Here is a 22,560-nt window from a genome sequence, read left to right as displayed (position 1 = left end):
ACTGTAAATAATTTCATTAAGGATAAAATAGACATTTTATAATTAAATTATTACTCAATATAAAAATATGTCATTCTTTTTAAAATTGACTAAAAAAAAAAGTACGTCATATAAATTAAATTAAATTGGGACAGTGGGAGTATATTTAAGAAGAATTGCAGTGTATATTTGGTAGGTTTATAAATTTGAAAGTCCATTTTAAGAAAGTTAAAATAAGGAAAAAAACAAAAGTGTGAAAAGAAGAAAAGAAAAAGAGGGTGACGTGGAGGTTTGGACAACGTGGCATAGACCCAAAATGTCAGTTACTGCATCGGAATTCACAGCCACGTAATCACGTTATCCCCGCAGTATCACAAGGAAAAAAGAAACCTCAATTTACGGACAAGTCCCTACAAATTAGCTGACTCACCGTCTTTTAGCAGGGTGTATAAAAATAATGTTAAATATAATATATTAGTAATTCTTCACTAATTATACATAGATTATTTCTTATCATTGTCTTGTTTGGTGTATTAAAAATAACATGTATTGAATAAAAATATTCTTCCACAATTATAATGGAAAAATACAAAAATAAAATGTTTTAAGGGACAATGAGGTCTTTATTAACTATGATAATGAATATATTAAAACCTCTTGCATTACTAATATCGTATACACACTTCAATATACAATAATGTGTATAACTAATTAGTTATACATAACTAGGTTGAAAAATGTACCAAACAATGTATGCATTAACTTTGTATACTACTAATATTTGGTTTGGTACACTTTTTTTTTTTAGCTATATCCCCTATTTAATATTATCTGTTATTTATAACTAATAGATGAAAAACCATGTACTAACAATGCAAGGATTTTAAATGCGTGTATTAGCATGGTTAAAACACAATCATCTCTCAAAAACTTTTCCACATTCGTTAATTATATCGTATTTGCGAGATTTAAAAAAAAAAGGATTATCCAATGCAAGATATTTTTAATACACCAAATCAAACATTGTATAAGAAATAAGTTTAGCATAATAATGCAAGCATAACTAATTAATACCATCATTATTAAAATTCTACATTTAATATTATTCTTATTCACCATATTTCAAAACCCCGTTTTTCTCTTAAAAACTTGATCAAATACCTCACTTTTTAAAAATGTGTTAAAAATAAATTAAATGTGTAAGATACATAATTTCAAATCTACGTTGAATAAATAAACAGTGAATTTAGTGGAGCTCAAAATTTATACTATCTCCCTTTTAAAATAAGTGATAATTTCAATTTGGACACAATCATTACGAGAATTATTAATTATACATAAATTTTTTTTAAATAAATGATAATTTTTAAAAAATGACATAAAATATTATTTAGCTTAAAATAATATGAAAAAGATTTGTTTGAAATGTAATTATAGTTGTTGAAAGTGTGGAGAGAAGAAATTAAATAGAATATTGATGTAATTATTGATTGGAGACAAGTGCGTGGAGATAGGAAAGTGATGGGTAGAAATGGAACGCAGAATGCACTTCGATGCACTAAACTCGATCTATTCAATTATACAACATTTTTTAATCATACAATAACATTGTATGATTTTAATGATCAATTGATATGAAACGTAGAAATATTTATAGTATTGTATTTGATTAATTAATTAATTTAATTAATTAGAGAGTTAAATGATGAACGCAGAATGCACTTCAATGCACTAAACTCGATCTATTCAACTATACAACATTTTTTAATCATACAATAACAGTGTATGATTTTAATGATCAATTGATATGAAACGAAGAAATATTTATAGTATTGTATTTAATTAATTAATTAATTAAATTAATTAGAGAATTAAATGATGAATGGTTGTTGCAAATGCAGGCAATCCCTTTTTTAGTTTTGCAATTTTCAAAGCATTTCGTATCGGTATTCTCGCTCTATTTTATCACTTTTTCTCTCTCTTTGACTCCCTAAAGGCTTTAAATAAAGGGCACTGCCCATTCTTCCCTCTCTACTTCCCCAACTCCATTTGCATGCTCTCTCTCCTCTCATCTCCTTCTTTAACAACCCATAAGCCAAAGATTCAGAAATCATATACACATGGCTAGTGTTGAAGCAAGACATCTCAATCTTTTAAATCAACAAAGGTATGTATTTCTCATCGTCTTCTTCTTCTTATCTTTCTGGGTTGATTTGTTTTTAGATTTGCTGATATGGGTTTATTGGAAATTGCAGGAATTTGATAAATTCGAATGGATTTGTATACAATACCCAGATGAGTTCAGGACTGTTGCCAATGCCGGAGAATTATTTGCCGATTCAGATTCAGCCCAAGACGTCGGTGAATACTGAGAGTGGTCTTACCTTCAACCTGCCCACAAATGATGTAGTCGCTCCAAGGAAACGTTCAAGAGATTCATTCACTCCTTCTTTCTCTACCCCTCAGAAACCCTGCAACGGACTCTCTCAAATTCCATCGTTTGTCGGTGATGATGTTTTGCCACTTGTTCAACAGTATCAGTTGGATATCAATTCCATCATTTCTCACCATGTAAGCTTAATCCCCAATTCAATTCTCTCTGTTTTTTTTTTTTTTTCTTTTTCTTTCATTTACTCATTGTTTGTTTATTTACAGACGAAGAAAATAAGATTGGAATTAGAAGAGCAACAGAAACATCAATCGAGAATGCTGGTATCAGCAATTAGCGAAAGAGTAATGAACAAAATGAAGGAAAAAGACGAACAAATACAGAGAATAGGAAAAATCAACTTAGTCCTACAAGAAAGAGTAAAAACTCTTTACATGGAAAACCAACTATGGAGAGACTTAGCACAAGCCAACGAAGCCACCGCCAATTCACTCCGCAGCAACTTAGAACAGGTCCTGGCACACGTTACCGAAGAACGCCTCTCCGCCGAGGAAGACGCCGAGTCATGCTGCGGCAGCAACAACGAAGAGGATGATGAAGAAGAAGTGCGCACGTTAGCGGGAGATGCGCGGGATAAGAGAAACAGAATGTGCAGAAGGTGTGGAGAGAGGGAATCATGTGTATTGCTGTTACCGTGCAGACACTTGTGTTTATGCACAGTTTGTGGGTCAAGTTTACAGGATGCTTGCCCAGTGTGTAATTCGAATATGAATGCCACAGTTCATGTGAACATGTCTTCTTGATCCATCCATGGAAATCTTCAACAATCAAGATTAGACAAAATAGAGTTACAGGTTACTGTAAATTCACTTTTGGTACTAGTAAATGAATTGTTCATTCTTTCTCTATACATAATATTCTTTCACTTCTTCTTGAAATTTATTGTTTAAGACAATTCTTAAATATTTATTTAGGTCTAAATTATTTCAATAAGTATAAAGAAAAAATTTAAAATTATCTTTATTTCTAATTATAATAAGGTGACGTTGGACGAATTAAAAAGGAAAAAAAAGGTCACATAGTAAAAATAGTACTTCCCTCTTTTCACAATAATTGTTGTTTCAAGTCAAAAAATAAAAAGTTGGAAGAATCATATTTTTGGGTGTTAAGTTATTTTTAATTTTGTTAAACACTTCTAAAAATTAAAAATAGATTTGATCAATTTTTAAATCAATTCGAAGAAGTTTGTGCATGTTTGAATTAACTTATTTTAAATAATTTTTTATTTCTAAAATATTAATTTTAAGTTTTGAAAGTGTTTGAAAAGAGTTAATATCTCCAACTTATAATTTTTTAAAATTTTAATTTGTAAGCTATTTAAAATAAGTCAATTCAAATACCCTGCAATCCTGAAAAGAAAGAATATCTTGAGAATGCTTCACGTTTTGGTGGGCATAATCTGTATTTAATTAGAACAGAAAATTTTGAATATAAAAAAAATTAAAAATATAGGTATAGTTATATGTTGAATTTTTTGTATTTTATTCTAATATTAATTTTTCTGGAAAAATATAAACACTTTAATTATGGAGTGATTATCAATAAATAGATTATTTATTTAATACAAAGAAGTTAAGTATCTTAAAACATAAATAAAATAATCAAGAAAATTCTTAATTAAAATTTTATTAAAGAACATGTAAGAAAAAGAAGATAAATTGAGATGGAGGAATGCATCATTCTCATTTCAGTATCTTGATACACCGGTCCACCTCCAAAATCAAATAAATAAATGAGTATTACTCTAAGATTTATGTTTTAATTTAATTTAATATCTCGATTCTAAAAAAAAAAAAAAAAAAGAGACTCTTTATGTCACCATAAATGTGCAAGAAAAGTCATATGACAGTTTAAAAAAGAATCATTAATGTCTCAACCTCTTAGGGCATGTCTTTGCAAAGAAAATACCTAATTTAAGAGGACCACATATTTATTAAAGATGTGATACGAGCCATTTCTAATTTATTCATAGTGATTGATTATAATGTCCAACATGTATGAAAGGGGAAAAAGTGACCCTAAAGCTATAAAACATATCTCATGTTCTGCTGCCTCACAAAAGTCTTTATCATTAACCTTAGTTATAATTTGTTAGGTTCTTTTAAAAGATGTGAATAAAAAATGAATAGTTATTTTTAAAAAGAAAATATTCTTAGAAAAGATACAATTTGAATAACATAATAAGACACAATAGCAACTTTTCATGTTGCGATTTGTTGGTTATAATATTCATTTGATTCCTCAGTTTTTTACTTACGAAAATTTTAAAAATATCTCTTTTTTACAATATTTCTTACAATTATAAAGTTTGTTTTAAGTGTGATTTGATTGTTCTTTCAGTACGTTGTATACTGATTGAACTATCGAGATATTAGTGTAGTTTATTCATTTATTTTCTGAGGAAATAATCATATACATCGAGGACTAGAAGGGTTTAAGTGTGATTTGACTTTTATGTAAGTTTGTTGTAATTTCAAACCTCAGTATACAACAAACTTACATGGAAAGAGATTAAATTTCATAAGGACAAATTGTAGTAAAACCCTAATGCAAGTCTATTTCATTATTCTTGTTGGAGATGTACTTGTTATTTATGCTTAAAACTTACTTTACAACCACAAGAAATAGTAATAGAAAAAAGGAAGAAAATTTCAAAAAATTCGTAAGTAAAAATTTGAGGAAGCAAATATATATTTATTATTAACAAGGGGTAGTGTGAACAAATGTTAATGTACCTTACGAAAAAAAATTCAAAAAAAACTATCCATTTTCTATTTACATCTCTTTAATTTATTTTATTTTAAAATTGAAAATAATAGTAATTGAGATAACAATTTAAAAATACCATAAAAGATAATTTGAGACAGAAAAAAGCATTGAATTTGATAGCTTATTAATTAATTAGTACTAAATCAAGATATATAGTAAAAGTTATGCAGAACAATGTGGCCCCAAAACCAAGTAATTCCCTTTCTTTGCAGGCATGTATAGTTGTAAAGTACTATTTATTCCTTGTTTTATAAATCATGCCTTTGCTATTCCCCCTTTTTAATGTCAGTATCACAACCAATATTTTCTCAATACCTAATTAATAGGGATAGGCTATATAAATTACCTATGTTCATGTCTATTAATAAAAAATAATTAAATTTGCTATAAGATCAAGGACACACATCTCAATTTAACCAATTAAATTAAAAAAATTAGCAGTTAAATATGTTTGTTAAGAAACTAAATGAAAATGTCTGAGAAAGTAAAGTGAGTAAAGAGTATGTAGGAATCAATAGAGCTTTGATGATTTGCGTTTGCAGTGAATCCAGAGACTTTAAAGTGTTGTTGGTCTCAAATTCAAAGATATTTATATAAAAAATACGTGAGAACTAAAACTTAGTAAAATATAAAAAGTTTGAAACAGAAGAATACCAATATATTACTTAGAATTCAACTCTTAATAAGTGTGCTAAAATTACTATTCATATGCAACAAAGTTAATACATCAACATGTAGAAAATCCCTGCTAGCGCCCTAAAATATACTAGCAATATTCCCAGTGGGAATATCGTTAATTATGCAAATTAATATTATATATTGTTGGCAAGGTATCATACACATATATTTGATGTATGTGTTCTTTTGTCCTTTTACTATATCATCGGGACATGAGCTCTTTTCTGTCTCAGTATGAGTTCCTACCTTTTCTCGTATAAGTCCAACTTGTGATCCTAGTAATGACCTGAGGTCGAGTTTTACATGATATACTTTGAGCCGAGCACTCTATCAAAGAAAATTTCAAGAATACTCTTTATTCATCAGATGTGCCACGTGTTCACCCATCGTTTTGTGACTTTGTTACGACCTGAGTTATCGTTATACTCAAAGACACCTCGTGCGGAATCTCAAAGTTCTTGAAAATGTGTTGTCAATTTAAAATTTGGGTATACAAAGATTTTGGTTAAAATTTGAATTGGTCCGGGCTGACGTTAGTCTGCCATATCGGGAAGCCTCCCGCTATAGCGCTTGCATGACTGTTATATCCGGGTTGACGGAATCAGACCCTAAGTAAAATGATGTCTTTTTAATTTCCTCCCACTTTTCATGAAGAAATTAGGCAAGGGTTGCTTCAAAAATTCTCTTAAGCCACTCTCACCTTGGAAACCATGAAGGGTAGAGTTGACAGCGGACGGAGGTGGGTGACTTGAGGTGAAGTGTGTGGGTTTATTGAAATTTTTAAGTTTTCTGTTCTTGATTATGTGCTTGATATTATGTGGTGGATTTAGGTTGACGGATGATGTCTATGAGTACATATTGTTTGTACTGATACTACTCTTGCTATGTCACTTGGCAAAGTTTGATTGCAGGATTCAATATATTTCTTAGGTGAAGACGACGATGATCTCCGACAACTTTTACTTCTCTTTTCTTATGGTGGGAGTTGTGTCTTATTTCCTTTTATACATTATACTTTCTTAGTAGCCCTTGTAACTTTATAGACTAGTTCCTTGGGAGGACTTTTGGTTAATTGTAAAAAGATGATTCTTGCATTCGAGTTTTATGTCTATTCTAAAGTATTAAGAGATTTCATATGTGTATTTAATTTTTGCATTGTCCGTTTTTTAAAATTGGGTGGTAAGGATTTTTCTATCTAGGTGATAGAGCAGGTGTCTGCACTGACTCAATGGATTGGGTCATGACAATTTGATATCAAAGCCCAAATTACCGATCTTCAAGTACAAGGGTAAATGTCGAATAGAGTCTTCAGGATTGATGTGTTGATGTCCACATTTAATATTTAGGGGGATATGAAGCATTCTAGAAAGTCGTCTCACTTCTTTACTCCTTTCCTGCCGTCTGTCGCTTGTCGTATGGGTTGAGTCCAATGGATATCTATGAATTCCAATTGGTATCTCAACTGTGCAAACTGGATGTCGTTGTCACGACTAGAGGGACACGAGTAAAGAAAATCGAAACTAGGAAGGTTCCAATTGGTATCTGACATTAAACGCCATGTGAATGCATGGATGGCCAATCAGTGGCCATCCATGATGCGATTAGAAGGTAATAAACCTAAATAATTTTTGTGATAAATCTTGATGATTGTTATTATATGCATGACCTTGCCTGAATGACTTAAATTTCCACGGGATTTAATTGCTTGAACCTTTATGAGATTGTGGACAAGGAAAAGTTGTAACTTGATTGTATGTAATGATTAATGAAAATTTTCTATATGATTTGGTAAACATGTTTTGGGTGTAGTCTAGTCCTAAAATTTTGTGATCTTATGGGTAAGTTCTTATTATGTATGTTGTGTATGATCTTGAGATTTTGTCCAAGGCCATGATGCAAAGTCCGTATTATAAATTTCTGAGAATGATCTTGGGATTATCTTTATAAGTATGGTTGTATTCCAGGAGTATGGATAGGTAAATGGAGAAACATTGCATAATTTCAAAATTATGGGTTGAACTTGTTGGGGACGCCATAGTGGGATTGGGCCACTACAACACTTCCATTATATAAGGAATATTTCCGCTATAGCAATAGCGTCATGTCAGTCATTATATCGGGCAGAGCGAGGCATAACCAAAGCTCTGTTTTCCCCTATTTTTGTCTTCATGTTTGAACGTTCAAAAATCATTGGTTCGAGTTCATATCAATGTGAAAACAACATAAAGACATCCAAAAAAAAACTATAGCTTATAATAGTGGTGATTAAGCAGTCAAAACAAGCATCCACATGCTAACAAAAATAAAGGGAAGCAGGAAAAAAGACGTCTTCAAGACCAAACGGGGCAAAACCCAAAGCTAGTTTAACATATCCAAAGAGAAGGGGGAGTGTCCTAATCGGGCGGGAGATCCTTTGAGGCCCGCTCGCCAGTCCATGGCTTGCCCAAGAAGGGAAACCCACCCAAAAGTCCTCTAGGTCAAGGGTGGAAATCTCTTTTTGGGGAAAACACATGTAAAATTGGCCTTGATGACTTTTACATCCTAACAATTAGGCGGTCTCGCTCCTGGTTCTTCCTTCTCTCCCAATTTACCTGCCAGCGAAACATCTCATTTTCATGGGCAGTGGGGGGAGGTACTGTGGCTCTGGTAATGGCACCTCCTACATCCCTCTGGGTAGCAACTAAGTCCTCCTCCACGCGGATGCCAGAAAATGGATGCTAGGACTAGGAAAGAGGGGCATCACCCTCAACATCTACATCCTTTTCCTCACCTGAACCTGCTACAGCATAACTGCTCCCAGCCTCATCTACCCTCATTTTTTTCCGCTCAAGGAGAGACAACTTCCTCACCAGTAGGGGGGGTGAATTGGGGGTCCATTACCTCTATTCGATAAATATCATCCTTAGGCACTACACTCATCTACAAAGTGAGGACACCAGCTTAGGGAGGAATGGGTCCATCTTGATACCCTTGTAAAATCCTATCATTCGGACACTATCTGCGCCCCCATGTTCACCTGGATCCCCTGATAGAGTAAGATACCACCAGAGCCTGGGGATAAGTCACATCGGTGAGATTGTCAAGTGGATGAATCCTCTGACCTACCAGTGCAAGCCACCTTCGTGCATCTATAGAAAAATAAGCATTCGTGAAACCCTTGGTACTAGACCAATAGACCTTACCCTGGTATGCATCATTAACCACTAAATCCCATAGCCATCTCGTGTCCATCTCTTCAACTTGGTCTCGAATCATTGTTAGGAACGTTCAATACTCCCTGGACCTCATTCGCAATATGAACATCCACGAGGACCATCACCTCTCAAATGTGAAAGAAAGGTTGGGGGTAATTCCAAAGAACTGACGGGAGAAAGGCATAGAACTCTCTCACCCAGAGAGAGTATCACAAAGAGCTTTAACCAGTGGGGCCCAATCAAACTCCTGAAGCCGGTTGTAGAAAGCCTATGCTTTCTTCTTTTCTTTTCACATGCTAAAATCTCTCCCAAAATAGAAGCCCATATTATAGAATTCCATGAACCGCTCCTGACTAGCTTGGTCGGGAACCTTATGTAAGGATAGTCTTGTTCCTAGTTGGCAGCCATTTGATTGATTGAATTAAGAAATACATGAATTTTTAGGTTAGAAACTATAAAATCTCGTAAACAAGGCCTTCGAAAGCAAAATTTATCTTTGGTAAAATTGGAAAGCTACTGCCCGTAACCTCTCACTATAGTGGGTTACGTCCCGCTATAGTAGAGTCTATATGGCAGAAACGTGTATGTTATAGTGGTCTTCTCTCTAGTAAGAAGAAATACCGCTATAACAACCTTCATTGTCCCAACCTGCAAATGGGTGTGTCACTGACACCCCTTGGACCAAAAGTCTCATTTATCAAATTTATTGCACATTAGTATCCCTAAACTATCCTACTACCAAAATATGCAAGAATTTAGACATTCCAACTCCTAATCTTGCCTGAATCTATGTTCTACCCAAGAATAACCCTTCAACTTTCCCTACCATTTTGGACTCATTTTCACCCTATTTTCCATAATCCTTAGGCCCACAATGTTGTAGTAGCATTGTAAACGTGAGGGGAAGTCCCATGCTCCAACAATTTCATCAATCAAGTGTAAAAATTCAAAAGTCAAAATATCAATCTAAAACTCCATTCTACCCTATCGATTTCTAGCATGCAATATCCATTATTTACATAATGAAGTAACAAGAGTAGAGGGAGCGATTGTTACCTTAGTTTTGACACTTTAGATAGCGTGATCAAGAGAGAAAAATGCAAGTTTAAGAGAGTCAAAAGGGTAGTGGGAATAGAAACCCATTCCTAGCCTCTCTCTTAGTCCCATTTATAATACCAACAAGCCTCTATAGAAGCTGGGCATCTGCTATATTAAAACTTCTATAGTGATAGTAGATCCTCTATAATGAGGTTCAACTCGATTAGGGGAAAATGTTTTCTGTGATGGCTTCATAAGTGAAGTTTTTCTCTATATATTCTTGGCTACGTGGGATGTTGTAGTGTCATATGGTTTGTGTAGGGTTGAGTTTCTATAAAATTGTAAAACTTAGGCGGTAATCACTCCATAGGGTGCTTTGATAGGCGAATGTGACCGGTTTTGAGTAACTCTCTTAATTGCTTCTTCAGCTCCTCTAACTCAGGTGGAGCCATGTGATATGGGGAATGTGTAGGCGGTTTTTCTCCAAGATCCAACTCGATCTTATGGTTTACCAATCACCTAGGAGGTAAGTGCCTCGGCAACTCTTCCAACATCACATCTTTGGTCTCTTCTAGAACCTTCTATATGACTGGTAGAAATGACCCCTCAGCACCATTGTCTTCTTCCAAACTTGCAATGGTGGCTATAAACATTGGTTCCCCTTTCTTTAGGCCCTTCACAAGCTGCATGGTTGATAATTGGTCTTGTCCTTCCGTCTTTGGCACCTTCACTAAAGGCACCATGCATGATCCATTCTCATTTCATGACCCAAATATGTTGGAGGTAGGGATCGATCATCGTGTGACATTTTTGGAAGATTTCCTACCTGAGAATGATATCAAAGATACCTAGGGGAATGATACTGTAATTAGTCTTACCTTGCCACTTTCCTAGTAGGATGCTTAATCCATGGGCAAATCCACACACGAGAGTCAGTGGTGTATTGACCATCTTGAGGTGGGTGTTGCTTGGATTGTAACTCAGCCCAAATCTCGTTGTTGTTGTCTTGGTCATAATTTTGGCCTATTCATCGGAGTCTACCATGGCATAGGTTGGTCGTCCATTGATGGAGATGTCTACATATTATGTGTTTTATTATTCTGTCTTCATCGACTCCTTGGCAATAGCTTCGCATAGTCTAACCATGCCCAACTGCGTTGTGCCCGAGTCTTGTCCTTGTGCATCCTTATCCTTTCTCTCACGCGGAGTAAAACCAAGGGTCTTCATTTCAGGGTACCTGACATAGCCATGTGGTCTACCACATCTATAGCATTCATCTCCTTTTGTAGTTTACATCTTCCTCTCGGTATAGTTCAAACATCCAAACCGCTTGCTGTCCAATTTATAGGAGTCGTGTTTCTTGGGATATGGTTGTTTCTCCTTGCCTCTGCCACGATCTCCCCCTCTTTTGGCATGACTAGTTCTTGTCTGCTTGTCATTTCCTTTGTCATGCTTTTCATGCCAGAAGACGGTTAAAGCTTCAACCTAAATGATGGCATCATTTATGGTCCTTACATGTCATCATTCCAACTTCGTCTTAGTCCAATTTGGCAACCCGTCCATGAAGTGGAATATCATATCTTCATCTGTGAGGTTGGGAATCTGAAGAGTGAGGGTGGTGAACTTCTTCACGTATGCTCGTATGCTGCCCTTTTGCTTCAGCTCCCTAAACTTACGCTTTACCTTATAGATGACGTTGTTGGGAAAGAAGGTCTTCTTGAAATCTTCTTGAAATTGCTCCCAAGAGTTGATAGTGCATAGCTTCTTCCCTAACTCGGACTCTTTATGCCTCCACCGTAGCATGGCCATCTCCAAGAGGTACAACATGATAGTGTTGATCTTGTTCTTGTTTCTATTCACCATGTTGCACTTGTAGTAATTCTCTAAGTTCTTAAAGAAGTTTTCCACCTCTTGCACATCACGAACACTTTTGAACATTGGTGGTTTGAGAGCCTCAACTTTGGCCTCCATATCTCTGTCGAACGACGAAGATCTTCGAACTTCAATGCCCTCTTTGAGTGTTTTCATCTCGGCTCTCATGACTTCAATTGTGCTTAGTGCATCGATGAACCGACACTCCAAGGAAGTGATGGATTTCTTCATTTCATATTCTTCATGCTAGTGCCCTTCCAACTCCTTGCGGATGTTGTCATTCTCCTTAAGGGCGAAGTCCTCAAGAATCTTGAACTTACTATCGACCTCGTTCAAGCGCTTGGCTAAGATCTTCACAGCTTGCCTCGCAGTGTCAACCCTCACGATCCACTCTTCTCCGGGAGTGACTTCAATGGGTTCCTCACCACGTTCATCGTCACTCGCTTCAATGGTCGAAAGTGGGTGAGATGTTAGTGCTTCGCTTGGTGTAGGGTCTAGTAATAATTCCTCGTTACTCTTAAGGTGCTCTTCCGTTTCGATTCTTCTTTCCACCATTCTTCCTGACGTTGGTGGTGCTATCAACGTTGATGTCTCCCTCATTAGTCATACCTTTAGTATAAACCTCACTCTGATACCACTTGGTCACAAGCTTAGACTTCAACTGACACTTCTTGCAACACTCGATAACTTACTCACGATTCCTTCACGATCTTGTAAATTCAAGTATGCCTTTTCAATCTTAGATCGCTAAGAGAATGAAGAAAGACACAAGAGGGTTTGTAAGAAGACTTTTGTATTGCTTTGGAAGATTGCTTGCTTTTGCTTGGTTGGTTTACAAATGAATGTCCCTCTATTTATACTACACACCTAGGGGCTACACAAGTCCCTATATATTTACAAATAGGTCTGTCTTTTAGAAATCTTAACAAGCCTAGAGTTTTCTAAGATTTTCCAAGAAATCTTTTTGAATATTCTAGAGTTTTCTCCAAACCTTTCCAAGACTCCAGGTTCTTCCCACTAAGGCTAGCTCACTTATGCTTTAATTTTATGCCTAAGTGATATGACAAACTGGCGGGTCATGACAAATGTCTATATTATATTGAGGACCACTAACATGAATATGAAAATGAGGAGGAAAAGCTTTGAGTTTACATGACAATGGATTGATTGTGACTAATATATTGTGTATCATGAGGAGTTATTAATACTGGTCATCGACAGATTCAATATAATGTGCCATCAATGTGACCCTTTTGTTTCCTTCTTGGAATCTTCCATCATCAAGGCACAATCTTTTAGGTCCTCCAAAGACAAATACTTATTTGTCAGCGGAAAAATTATTCACATTTCTACTCCATTTTACTAATAGTAGTACTTTGTTTTATTTTATTTTATATAATAATAGTATATTTTTTTTCTTTCTGAATTGGAGGGTTGTGGGGGAGGGTTTCTTGCTAGCTAGTGTCCTCAACAATAATGGCTATCACTAACAACCCATCTTTTTTGATAGACATATTCCAAGAATTTAACCTTATTATATATTCTTTGCTTTTGATGATGTTGTCTTTAACTTTCTGGATTTCTTCAAGATTTTTCAATTCCAAAATCATCTCCTTCCATCTTCGTGGAAAATCACTCCTACTTTTATTTTACGGAAAAGAATAAAACATATCCTTAAATTATATAAAATTGAATAAAAATGTCATTCTTTAATAGCATGATTCGAAATTATTTTGGTTCAACAATGACTTTTAGTAACTTTTGGAGAAAAATGTCTGTTTTTCTATAATAAAAGTAACTATTTTTTTCTTTTTTCAACATATTCTTTTCCTAATAAAAAAATATATTATAATCCATCATTAATTTTCATATATATAAGATCACAATAATTCATCATTAATTTTTATTTAAATAATGATAAAATCTTTTGCCCAATAAAAAAAAAAAAAATTGTTTCTCAATTGCTAATATAATCATTGGGTTTAAAGTTAAGATGGAACAATCATGATGCCATAAAACAAAAAATATTTTTTACATTAATTCAAATTATAAAATATCTTCAAATACCATTGATGGAGTTATTATTGACACTTTTTTTCATATTGAATTTAAAGTATCTTCAAATACCAAAGATGGAGTTATTATTGGCACTTTTTTCTCATATTGAATATAAAATCAAGGTTATATTAGCAAGTGTTTATCCTAATTTCTATTTTAATTTGAAAAAGATTAACAAATAAAAATATTTTCTATTTTTTATTAGAATTTTTTTAATCCTTATCAAAATGAAAATTAATAATGAGGTTACTTTTATCTTATATAGATGACCTTTATTATCAATTTAAAAAATATGTTTCGTAGTACTATTTTAATTGATAAACGGATATTAAAAAGACAAAAAAAATATTAAAAGAATTATTTTTAAAAATAATATTTTATTAGACATTTTGACCCAAAGGTAGTAATAAGGATATTTTTGGATCAAAATTTTAACAGTGGAGATATTTTGGATCTAAGTTTTGACAATAAAGATCTTTTAGATCAAACTATTTACGGATGATATTTTTATTTAATTTTACGTAAACTAAAAATATTTTTGACCCTTTATGTATTTATTTTATTATTAATATCTGAGAAGGACTTCTCTTATTCAAATTTTATGTATTTTAAAAAAATGAAAGAACCATCAAGTTCACTGATTGTCATAATCATTATCTTACTAGTCTTTCTCAATCCTCTTTACAGTATTTTATAAGTGAAAAAAAAGCATAATACATGAATATATACTTTAACTTGGCCTCAACTGACATTTATATTATTTAACTTTGAGTGTGTATAAGTAGACATTTAAACTTGTATAAAATTGAACAAATAAATACATTCGTCCCACGTGACATCAGTGGTGGAGCCAGGATTTTCATTAAGGGGGTTCAAAATCTGAAAAAAGAGACACATGAAGTAGCCAAAAGGGGTTCAACATCTACTATATGTACCTAAGAAGTTATTTTAACCATGTATATATTATATGATTTTTCGTCGAAGGGGTTCGGATGAACCCCCTAATAGTAAGGAGGCTCCGCCACTGCGTGACATACTACATGGTAATTTGTGTCCTACATGGTGTCCTACATGTATTATGTCACATAATTAGACTCATGTATCTAGTTGTTCAACTTTATAAAGTTTAAGTATTTACTAGTACACACCCGAAACTGGAAACATAAATATGAAATGAGATAAAATTAAAAGGTACATTTATTTATTATGCAAATAAAAAACCAATGCCCCTGTCCCCTTTTCTACATCTATTGTCTTTTACATTCTCTTTTTTTTAGGGAGTCAATCAAGTAAATATTCTTTTTATAACAACAATAGAAGAAAAAAAAAAGCTTTAAGTTAATTTTATTAGGTAAATGATTCTTTTTAAAGATTAGGAATAATTAGCTTAACAATGTGCAGACTTAAATCCTAGCCCAATAATCTTAATTCATAAGTATTGTTAGTTTTCAGAGAAGGAAAAACATAACAATCTGATTTTATTTTGTTATTGAACAAGTAGGAACATTAGTTTGATAAACCAACAAAGAAAAAAATTATGAAAGCAAAACTACTAACTTCATTATAAAACAGATATTTATAGAGTTTACAAGTAAACCAACTCCTAAGGATAAGATTAAAAAACTAACTAAGGATAAGATAGAAATTAATTAACTGCTAAACAGTAAATAACTACCCTAACTACCCTACAATATAGAGAACATGGACTGTTGCAGTTCTTATGCATATTTCTAACACTCCTCCTTGCTTTAAGAGCTGCAAACTCCAAGTTTTTGCTTGAGAAGTTGAAATTTATTGCCTGATAATGGTTTGGTGAAAATATCAGCCAACTGCTCTTCAGTTTTGCAATAGAGCAGAATCACGTCACCATTATTTTGCACTTCCCTCAAGAAGAAAAGCTTGATGTTGAAGTGTTTTGTTTTCCCATGAAATACAGGATTATGAGAAATTGCTATCGCAGATTGGTTGTCCACAAATACTTCAGTTCCCTTTGTCTGATTCATGTGCAAATCACCAAAATTTTCCTCAACCACAATGCTTGATTCACTACTGTTGTTGCAGCCACAAATTCTGCCTCTGCAGTGGATTGAGCCACAATGTCCTGCTTCTTTGAGCACCACGAAAACATTCCTGAGCCAAGACTGAAACAACATCCAGATGTGCTCTTCATGTCATCGGCGGATCCAGCCCAATCACTATCAGAATACCCAACTAGTTTCAAATCTAATTTTTTCTGAAACTTGACACCATAATTGATGGTACCTTTGATGTATCTGACAACTCGTTTTGCTGCTTTTAGATGCACCTCACTAGCACAATGCATGAACCTCGATAAAATGCTTACATCATACAAAATATCGGGTCTTATAGCTGTGAGATACATCAAACAACCGACTAAGCCTCTGAAGTACGTTTCCTCCACTTTCTCTACTCTATCATTCTTGCTTAGTTTCTCTTTTTTGGTTCATAGGAGTACTCATCTCCTTGCAATCTTCCATGTTGAACTTATTGAGAATTTCCTTAGGCATATTTCTTCTGGGAAATGAAAACTTTATCCTGTCCCTGCTTGATTTCCATACCAAGAAAATAAGACATTAGACCAAGATCAGTCATCTCGAAGGCTTGCATCATTTCTTGCTTGAAATCCTCGATATGCCTTGTATTGCTTCCTGTAACTAGTACAACATCCACATATATAGACACAATAAGAATATCAATGCCATGATGTTTAACATAAATAGTAGATTCTGATAGACAATTTTCAAAGCCTAAGCCAAGTAAATGGCCATCTATTCGACCATACTAGGCCCTTGGTGCCTGTTTAAGTCCATAAAGTGCCTTTCTTAGGCTATAAACTTTGTCCTCCTTTCCTTTCTCCACAAAGCCTTTAGGTTGCTCAACATAAATTTCTTCCTGAAGAAAGCCATTAAGGATTGCTGATTTGACATCCATCTGATACACTTTCCAACCCAATTGTGCAGCAAGAGCAAGAAGTAACCTGATAGTGTCAAGCCTAGCTACTGGTGCAAATGTATCAAAATAATACGCACCAAAAATTTGAGCATACCCTTTAACTACAAGCCTTGCTTTATGCTTGTTCACTGAACCATCTGCATTTAGCTTGGTTCTAAAGATTCATTTCAACCCAATTATCTTTTTGTCTTCAGGTTGATCAACAAGCTCCCAAGTCATGTTCTTCTCAATCATAAACAACTCTTCTTTCATTGCAGCCACCCATTTTTCATCATTCTTGGCTTCATTGTACCCAGAAGGTTCACATACTGCTACATTTCATCTCTGATATATATCAACGAGTTGCCAAGTACCTTTGACTGGTAAATGATCCACCATTTCATCCTGTCGTGAGAGTGATATTTTCTTTTCAAAAAACTTGGTAGGAGACTTTTCTGCTTTGTCAGAAGTGTTAAGGACAGATTTCTTCGAGTCTTCCCAACACCACTCTTCATTCTCTATAAAATACACATCTCTACTAAAGATTATATTTTTCAGTTTGTGGTTGGAAGACCTTATATGCCTTTGAAACTGAACTATATCCAATAAAAATTTCTGCGACAAATTTTTTATCTAGTTTATCTCGTTTAACCTAAGGAATGTAGGAAAAACAGAGACAACCAAACACTTTAAGAAAATTTAACGATGGTTTAAATCCATACCAAGCTTCAAATGGAGTTCGGTCTTTCACTGCCTTTGTGGGAAGCCTATTTTGAAGAAAAACTGATGTATTTGCTGCCTCTGCCCAAAATTTCTTTGGCAAGTTCTTCTCGTGCAACATGCATCTGGTCATCTCCATAATGTATTTGTTCCTTCTCTCGCTTACTCCATTTTGTTGTGGAGTATAGGGAGTAGTAAGCTGATGATGAATCCCTGCTTCCTCACATAACATGTCGAACTGGTAAAAAGTTATTCCCTTCCATTATCTATTCTTATAGACTGGATTTTACAGTTAGCTTCATTTTCTACTTTTGCTTTGAACTTCCGAAAGACATTAGCAACCTCTGACTTATGCTTGAGAAAATAAATCCAGCACATGCGGGTTAGATCATCTATAAAAATGATATAGTAAAGACTATCTTTTAGTGAAGGAGTCCTTTGAGGTCCTGCTATATCAGTATGAATTAGTTGCAATTTGTTCGAGGCTCTCCAAGTTGTCTTTGGAAATGGAAGTCTGTTTTGTTTTCCATATTGACACGCAAGACAATTTGAAGAATGTACTTCTAAAATAGACAAGTCCTTAACTCTTTTCATTTTTTGCATCTTAACCAACCCTTCATAGTGATAGTGTCCGAGTCTCGTGTGCCATACTTCTGCAACACTTTCTTTTGTTGAAAAAACAACATGCTCTTCCTCAGATGGATCTAATGAGAAACTTTTGCCTCTCATTCTTACTTTAAACATTTCTTGATCTGAAGCATCTTTGATCAAGCAATGATTATCTTCAAAATTTAATTTGTAGCCTTTTTCCATCAATTGACCAACACTAAGCAAGTTTTGATCTATGTCAGGTACATAAAGCACATCAGAAATTGTTTTAGTACCTGAATGACTTGGAATAGCAATGGTTCCTTTCCCTCTTATAGGAAGATGGTCGCCATTACCTATTCTGACTTTAGTAATGGTCGTGTGCTTCAATTCCTTGAAGAGAGACATGTCATTTGTCATATGATTAGTGCATTCACTATCAATCATCCAACACTCACTCGATGATCTACTTGAAAAACATGTAGCAACAAAGAGTTGATCTTCCTCCTCACCATCAACAATTTGAGCCTTTGCTTCTTGTTGCTGACCATTGTTCTTGCAAATGACAGCTTCATGCCCAAGTTGATTGCATTTACTACATCTATCATCAGGCCTTCTCTAACATTTGTATGGTGGATGACCTTTCTTGTTACAATGCTTACAAGGAGGATAACTTTTATTTGAGTGTCCACTTTTTCCTTTGGTAGTACTTGCTGAAATGCCTTCACCATTTTTCTTGTTCTTCTTCTTTTTGTTTTTGCCTCCATCTTGAGGCTTGGCAAACAATGCTCCCTCGGTATTTCCTTCTTCTCTCATGACTCTTCGTTGTTCTTGAGCTTGCAAAGCATTCAATAACTCTGCGAAGGTGATCTTTGACAGATTCTTAGTGTTTTCCAAAGTAGTTATGGTTGCTTCAAATCTTTCCGACACAGTTACCAGAATCTTTTCAACAATACGTGAATCATTAAACATGGAACAAAGAAATCTTACCCTGTTTGCTATGTTCAAGAGCCTTTCAAAGTAATCTTTGATGCTTTCAGTTTCTTTCATCTTCTGCATCTCGAAATCTCTTATAAGATTTAGCACTTGATACCTCTGATCCTTTCATCCCCTTCGTATTCTGCCTTGAGATAATCCCAGATGGATTTTGTTGACTTTAGAGACATAATTCGAGTGAAGATTAAAGAAGATACTGCAGAAAATAAATAGGCCTCTGCCTTTGATTTTTCGATTTTCCTGTCTTTATGGTTTTTGATCTGGGACATAGTAGGATTGTTAGGCAACGGAGGAACTTCATAATCCTCTTCGACTTCCTCCCACATATCCATGGCATCTAGATAAGTTTCCATCCTTACCGCCCAAATCTGATAGTTATCACCATTAAAAACAGGTGGTGCCATTACGGAAAAACTTGATTCTGCTTCCATGATTGATAAACTTGCCTTCTTGATTACAATCGTAACTTTGATGAAACACCCACAGATCCCTCAAGAAATGACTATTCTGATACCAATTATTAGTTTTCAGAGAAGGAAAAACATAACAATCTGATTTTATTTTGTTATTGAACAAGTAGGAACATTAGTTTGATAAACCAACAAAGAAAAAATTTATGAAAGCAAAACTACTAACTTCATTATAAAACAGATATTTATAGAGTTTACAAGTAAACCAACTCCTAAGGATAAGATTAAAAAACTAACCAAGGATAAGATAGAAATTAATTAACTGCTAAACAGTAAATAACTACCCTAACTACCCTACAATACATAGAACTTGGACTATTGCAGTTCTTATGCATATTTCTATCAAGTATAAATAACCTTTTTTTTTTTTTGCCAAAATTAGAAACAAACTCAATTTTGCTTCGTCCTTCAGTTCTCATCACATGAGTGATCAATTGAACATTTTTTTGTCAAAATATTTAATACTGCATATGCTATTCGATTTTTTTAGTTGGTTAGGGGAAATATGTAGCTTTTTATAACTTCAAAAAACTAGTTGTTTGTTACAAACCCCGCATCCAAATTGTCAATTTTCACATACAATCCATTAAGGATCAGTTCAGATATTGAAGAAGAGAGAAGAAGAGGAGAGTATATTGACCTTATTTCTAAAACTAGAAACTGACTCATTACAGTGAATCAAGTGCACATATATACACCATTGTTCCTAACAACCATTAACTGCATTTCTACAACTAGCTAACTAAATAATTTAACAAAATTAACTGTCAATTACTCAAATGCCCTTCTACACATTATTATCAAGTTAGTCATGCGTCATTACTCCTGTCAAACTAGTGGGTGCAAAAACATTCAACACACCTAGCTTGCCTACTAAATATTCCTTCAATAAAGAAGTAAGCCATACCACCTCAGACACTGCATTTTTCATACCCATATATTTTATGTGCTGAACTTCTAGAAATTATATTCTGCTTATTGAATTTCCATGGTGTCAAGGAGTCACCATGCTTGACCAAAAAACCTGAGACTGATCTTCTAGTATTAAGACATAACGCCCAATTTGCATCACAGAAAACACTCAACTTATTTATTTTATTTCTACTCAATAAGATCTCAAGTCCTGATTCTCTTTTAACATACTTCATCACTCTGAGTGTTGCCTCCAATGTGACTTCTTTGGTTGGTGCAATAACTAGCTAAGTGTTTGAATTGAAAAAGCTATATCTGGCATTTTTTAATGTCAAATATAATATTTTTTGTAATGACCGGTTCACGTCGTTATAGAAAAGCCAACGGGAAAAAACTTTGGGCCGAAAAACTTTTTGGTAGTAACTTGAAATTTCCCAACCTAGTCCAGATTTGAACGAGATCAGAGTCAATGAGGTCTAGGGAAATCTGATAACAAATGTGAGATCTAATTATGAATTTGATTACATGAGTACATATCTAAGACGTTAAGTAATCTTTACGACTTTACAGAATTTAATTCAGGCGAGTAGAACTCCCAAAATCGATCTTAGCGTGGGAGGGTAGTTTTTGAGTGTCGTGGGGTGAAGGTGTGTTGTTAAATGAGGATTTGGGAATTCTTAAATTTGCTCACTATTTCCGTGCAAGCCTCTAAGGCAGGATTTTCCCGCCAGGGTGGGGCCGTTGTAGCAGGGTGAGGACCGCTATGGCGGGACATACGCGACTTAAGTCGGAAATAAACCGCAAAAATATTTTACCATGCACTTTTCAACTTTGAGAGCTAAGAAACGACCCCAGGTGTTTTCTTGACAGTTTTCCACCATTCTTGAGGATAAAGGTAAGGTTTTCATTCCCCGAATCCATTTTTCGATCCGTAGAACTTAGTTTGTTGGGTGAGTATTGTTTGGGAAGGGTTTTGGAACTGTTTGGATGGTGGGAAAACCCCTAATTTTGGATATTGGGATCATGGGTTTAATTAGGGTTGATAGTGTTGACTTTAATTCGGGTAATTAGACATCATTTATTGATTCTAGTGTTATTATGATTGTTTGTAGACTAAGAACAAGCGGAAAGAATCCGGAAAAGGAAGGATCAAGTTTCTTAGGGGATTCAAGCTTTATTTGAGGTAGGTGATGATTGTGATTTCATGTTGTGTGATGTATGTTTGTTCGCGCTTCATTATAATACATGTATGTATGCGAATGTTGCATTATTGATCACACTAATTGTAAATGAAGATAAATGAATGATGAATTCTATGAATCATGACTAGATTGTATGATTTGAGAAAATACTTGTGATTGTGATTGTGGCTTGTTTAATAGATCAGGCGTTGCGTTCCGACATATTAACTTAGATCGGTTGCCGACATAAAAATGGGATCGGTTGCCACGTTCTGGCATAAGCATTGGATCGGGTACCATGAATCGGTACACTAACGGTTTGGGTTTGGGTTCCATGAGAGGGCCATTGACTTGACATAACTGTATATTTTGAGAACTGTGAAATTGTACGTTGTTCATAAATGAAGTTGATATTGTATATGTTCGGTGTATGCATGTTATTATTATGTTGTAATGGCTTATGTATGTTGCATTAATGGGATAACCGTGTGATCCTACCAGTACATTGTAGTTGTGTACTGAAACTGCACTTGCTCTTTCTTTGTTGAGTACAAGGCATCTTCAGGCGGCTATTGACAGACCTCGCTTAGAAGATCAGTGATCGTTTCGTATTTAAGGGTCAGCTAGTTCTTCTGGGCTCCATGAGTTCTTTTTCTGTTTCTGTCCACATTTCGAACTTAGACTTTCTAGTTAGTTATTCGTAT

General features: G+C 34.4%; 2 protein-coding genes across 3 annotated transcripts in view; one reads left to right on the top strand and one right to left on the bottom strand.

Annotated features, from left to right (window-relative positions):
• LOC125846928 (urease accessory protein D) overlaps window positions 1-22,560 on the bottom strand; it is a 586,865-nt gene that overhangs the window by 509,061 nt on the left and 55,244 nt on the right. The window lies entirely within an intron of this gene.
• Window positions 1,942-3,287, top strand: LOC125846927 (probable BOI-related E3 ubiquitin-protein ligase 3). Its single transcript, XM_049526625.1, has 3 exons — window positions 1,942-2,146; window positions 2,235-2,550; window positions 2,635-3,287. The coding sequence occupies exons 1-3, from the start codon at window positions 2,100-2,102 to the stop codon at window positions 3,169-3,171; spliced, it is 900 nt and encodes a 299-aa protein (XP_049382582.1). The 5' UTR covers window positions 1,942-2,099; the 3' UTR covers window positions 3,172-3,287.

Source organism: Solanum stenotomum, chromosome 12 (genome assembly GCF_019186545.1).
Source record: "Solanum stenotomum isolate F172 chromosome 12, ASM1918654v1, whole genome shotgun sequence".
In the NCBI taxonomy this organism is placed as follows: Eukaryota; Viridiplantae; Streptophyta; class Magnoliopsida; order Solanales; family Solanaceae; genus Solanum; species Solanum stenotomum.
Note: the sequence above shows the minus strand (reverse complement) of the source record. Positions and strands in the feature narration are given on the sequence as shown.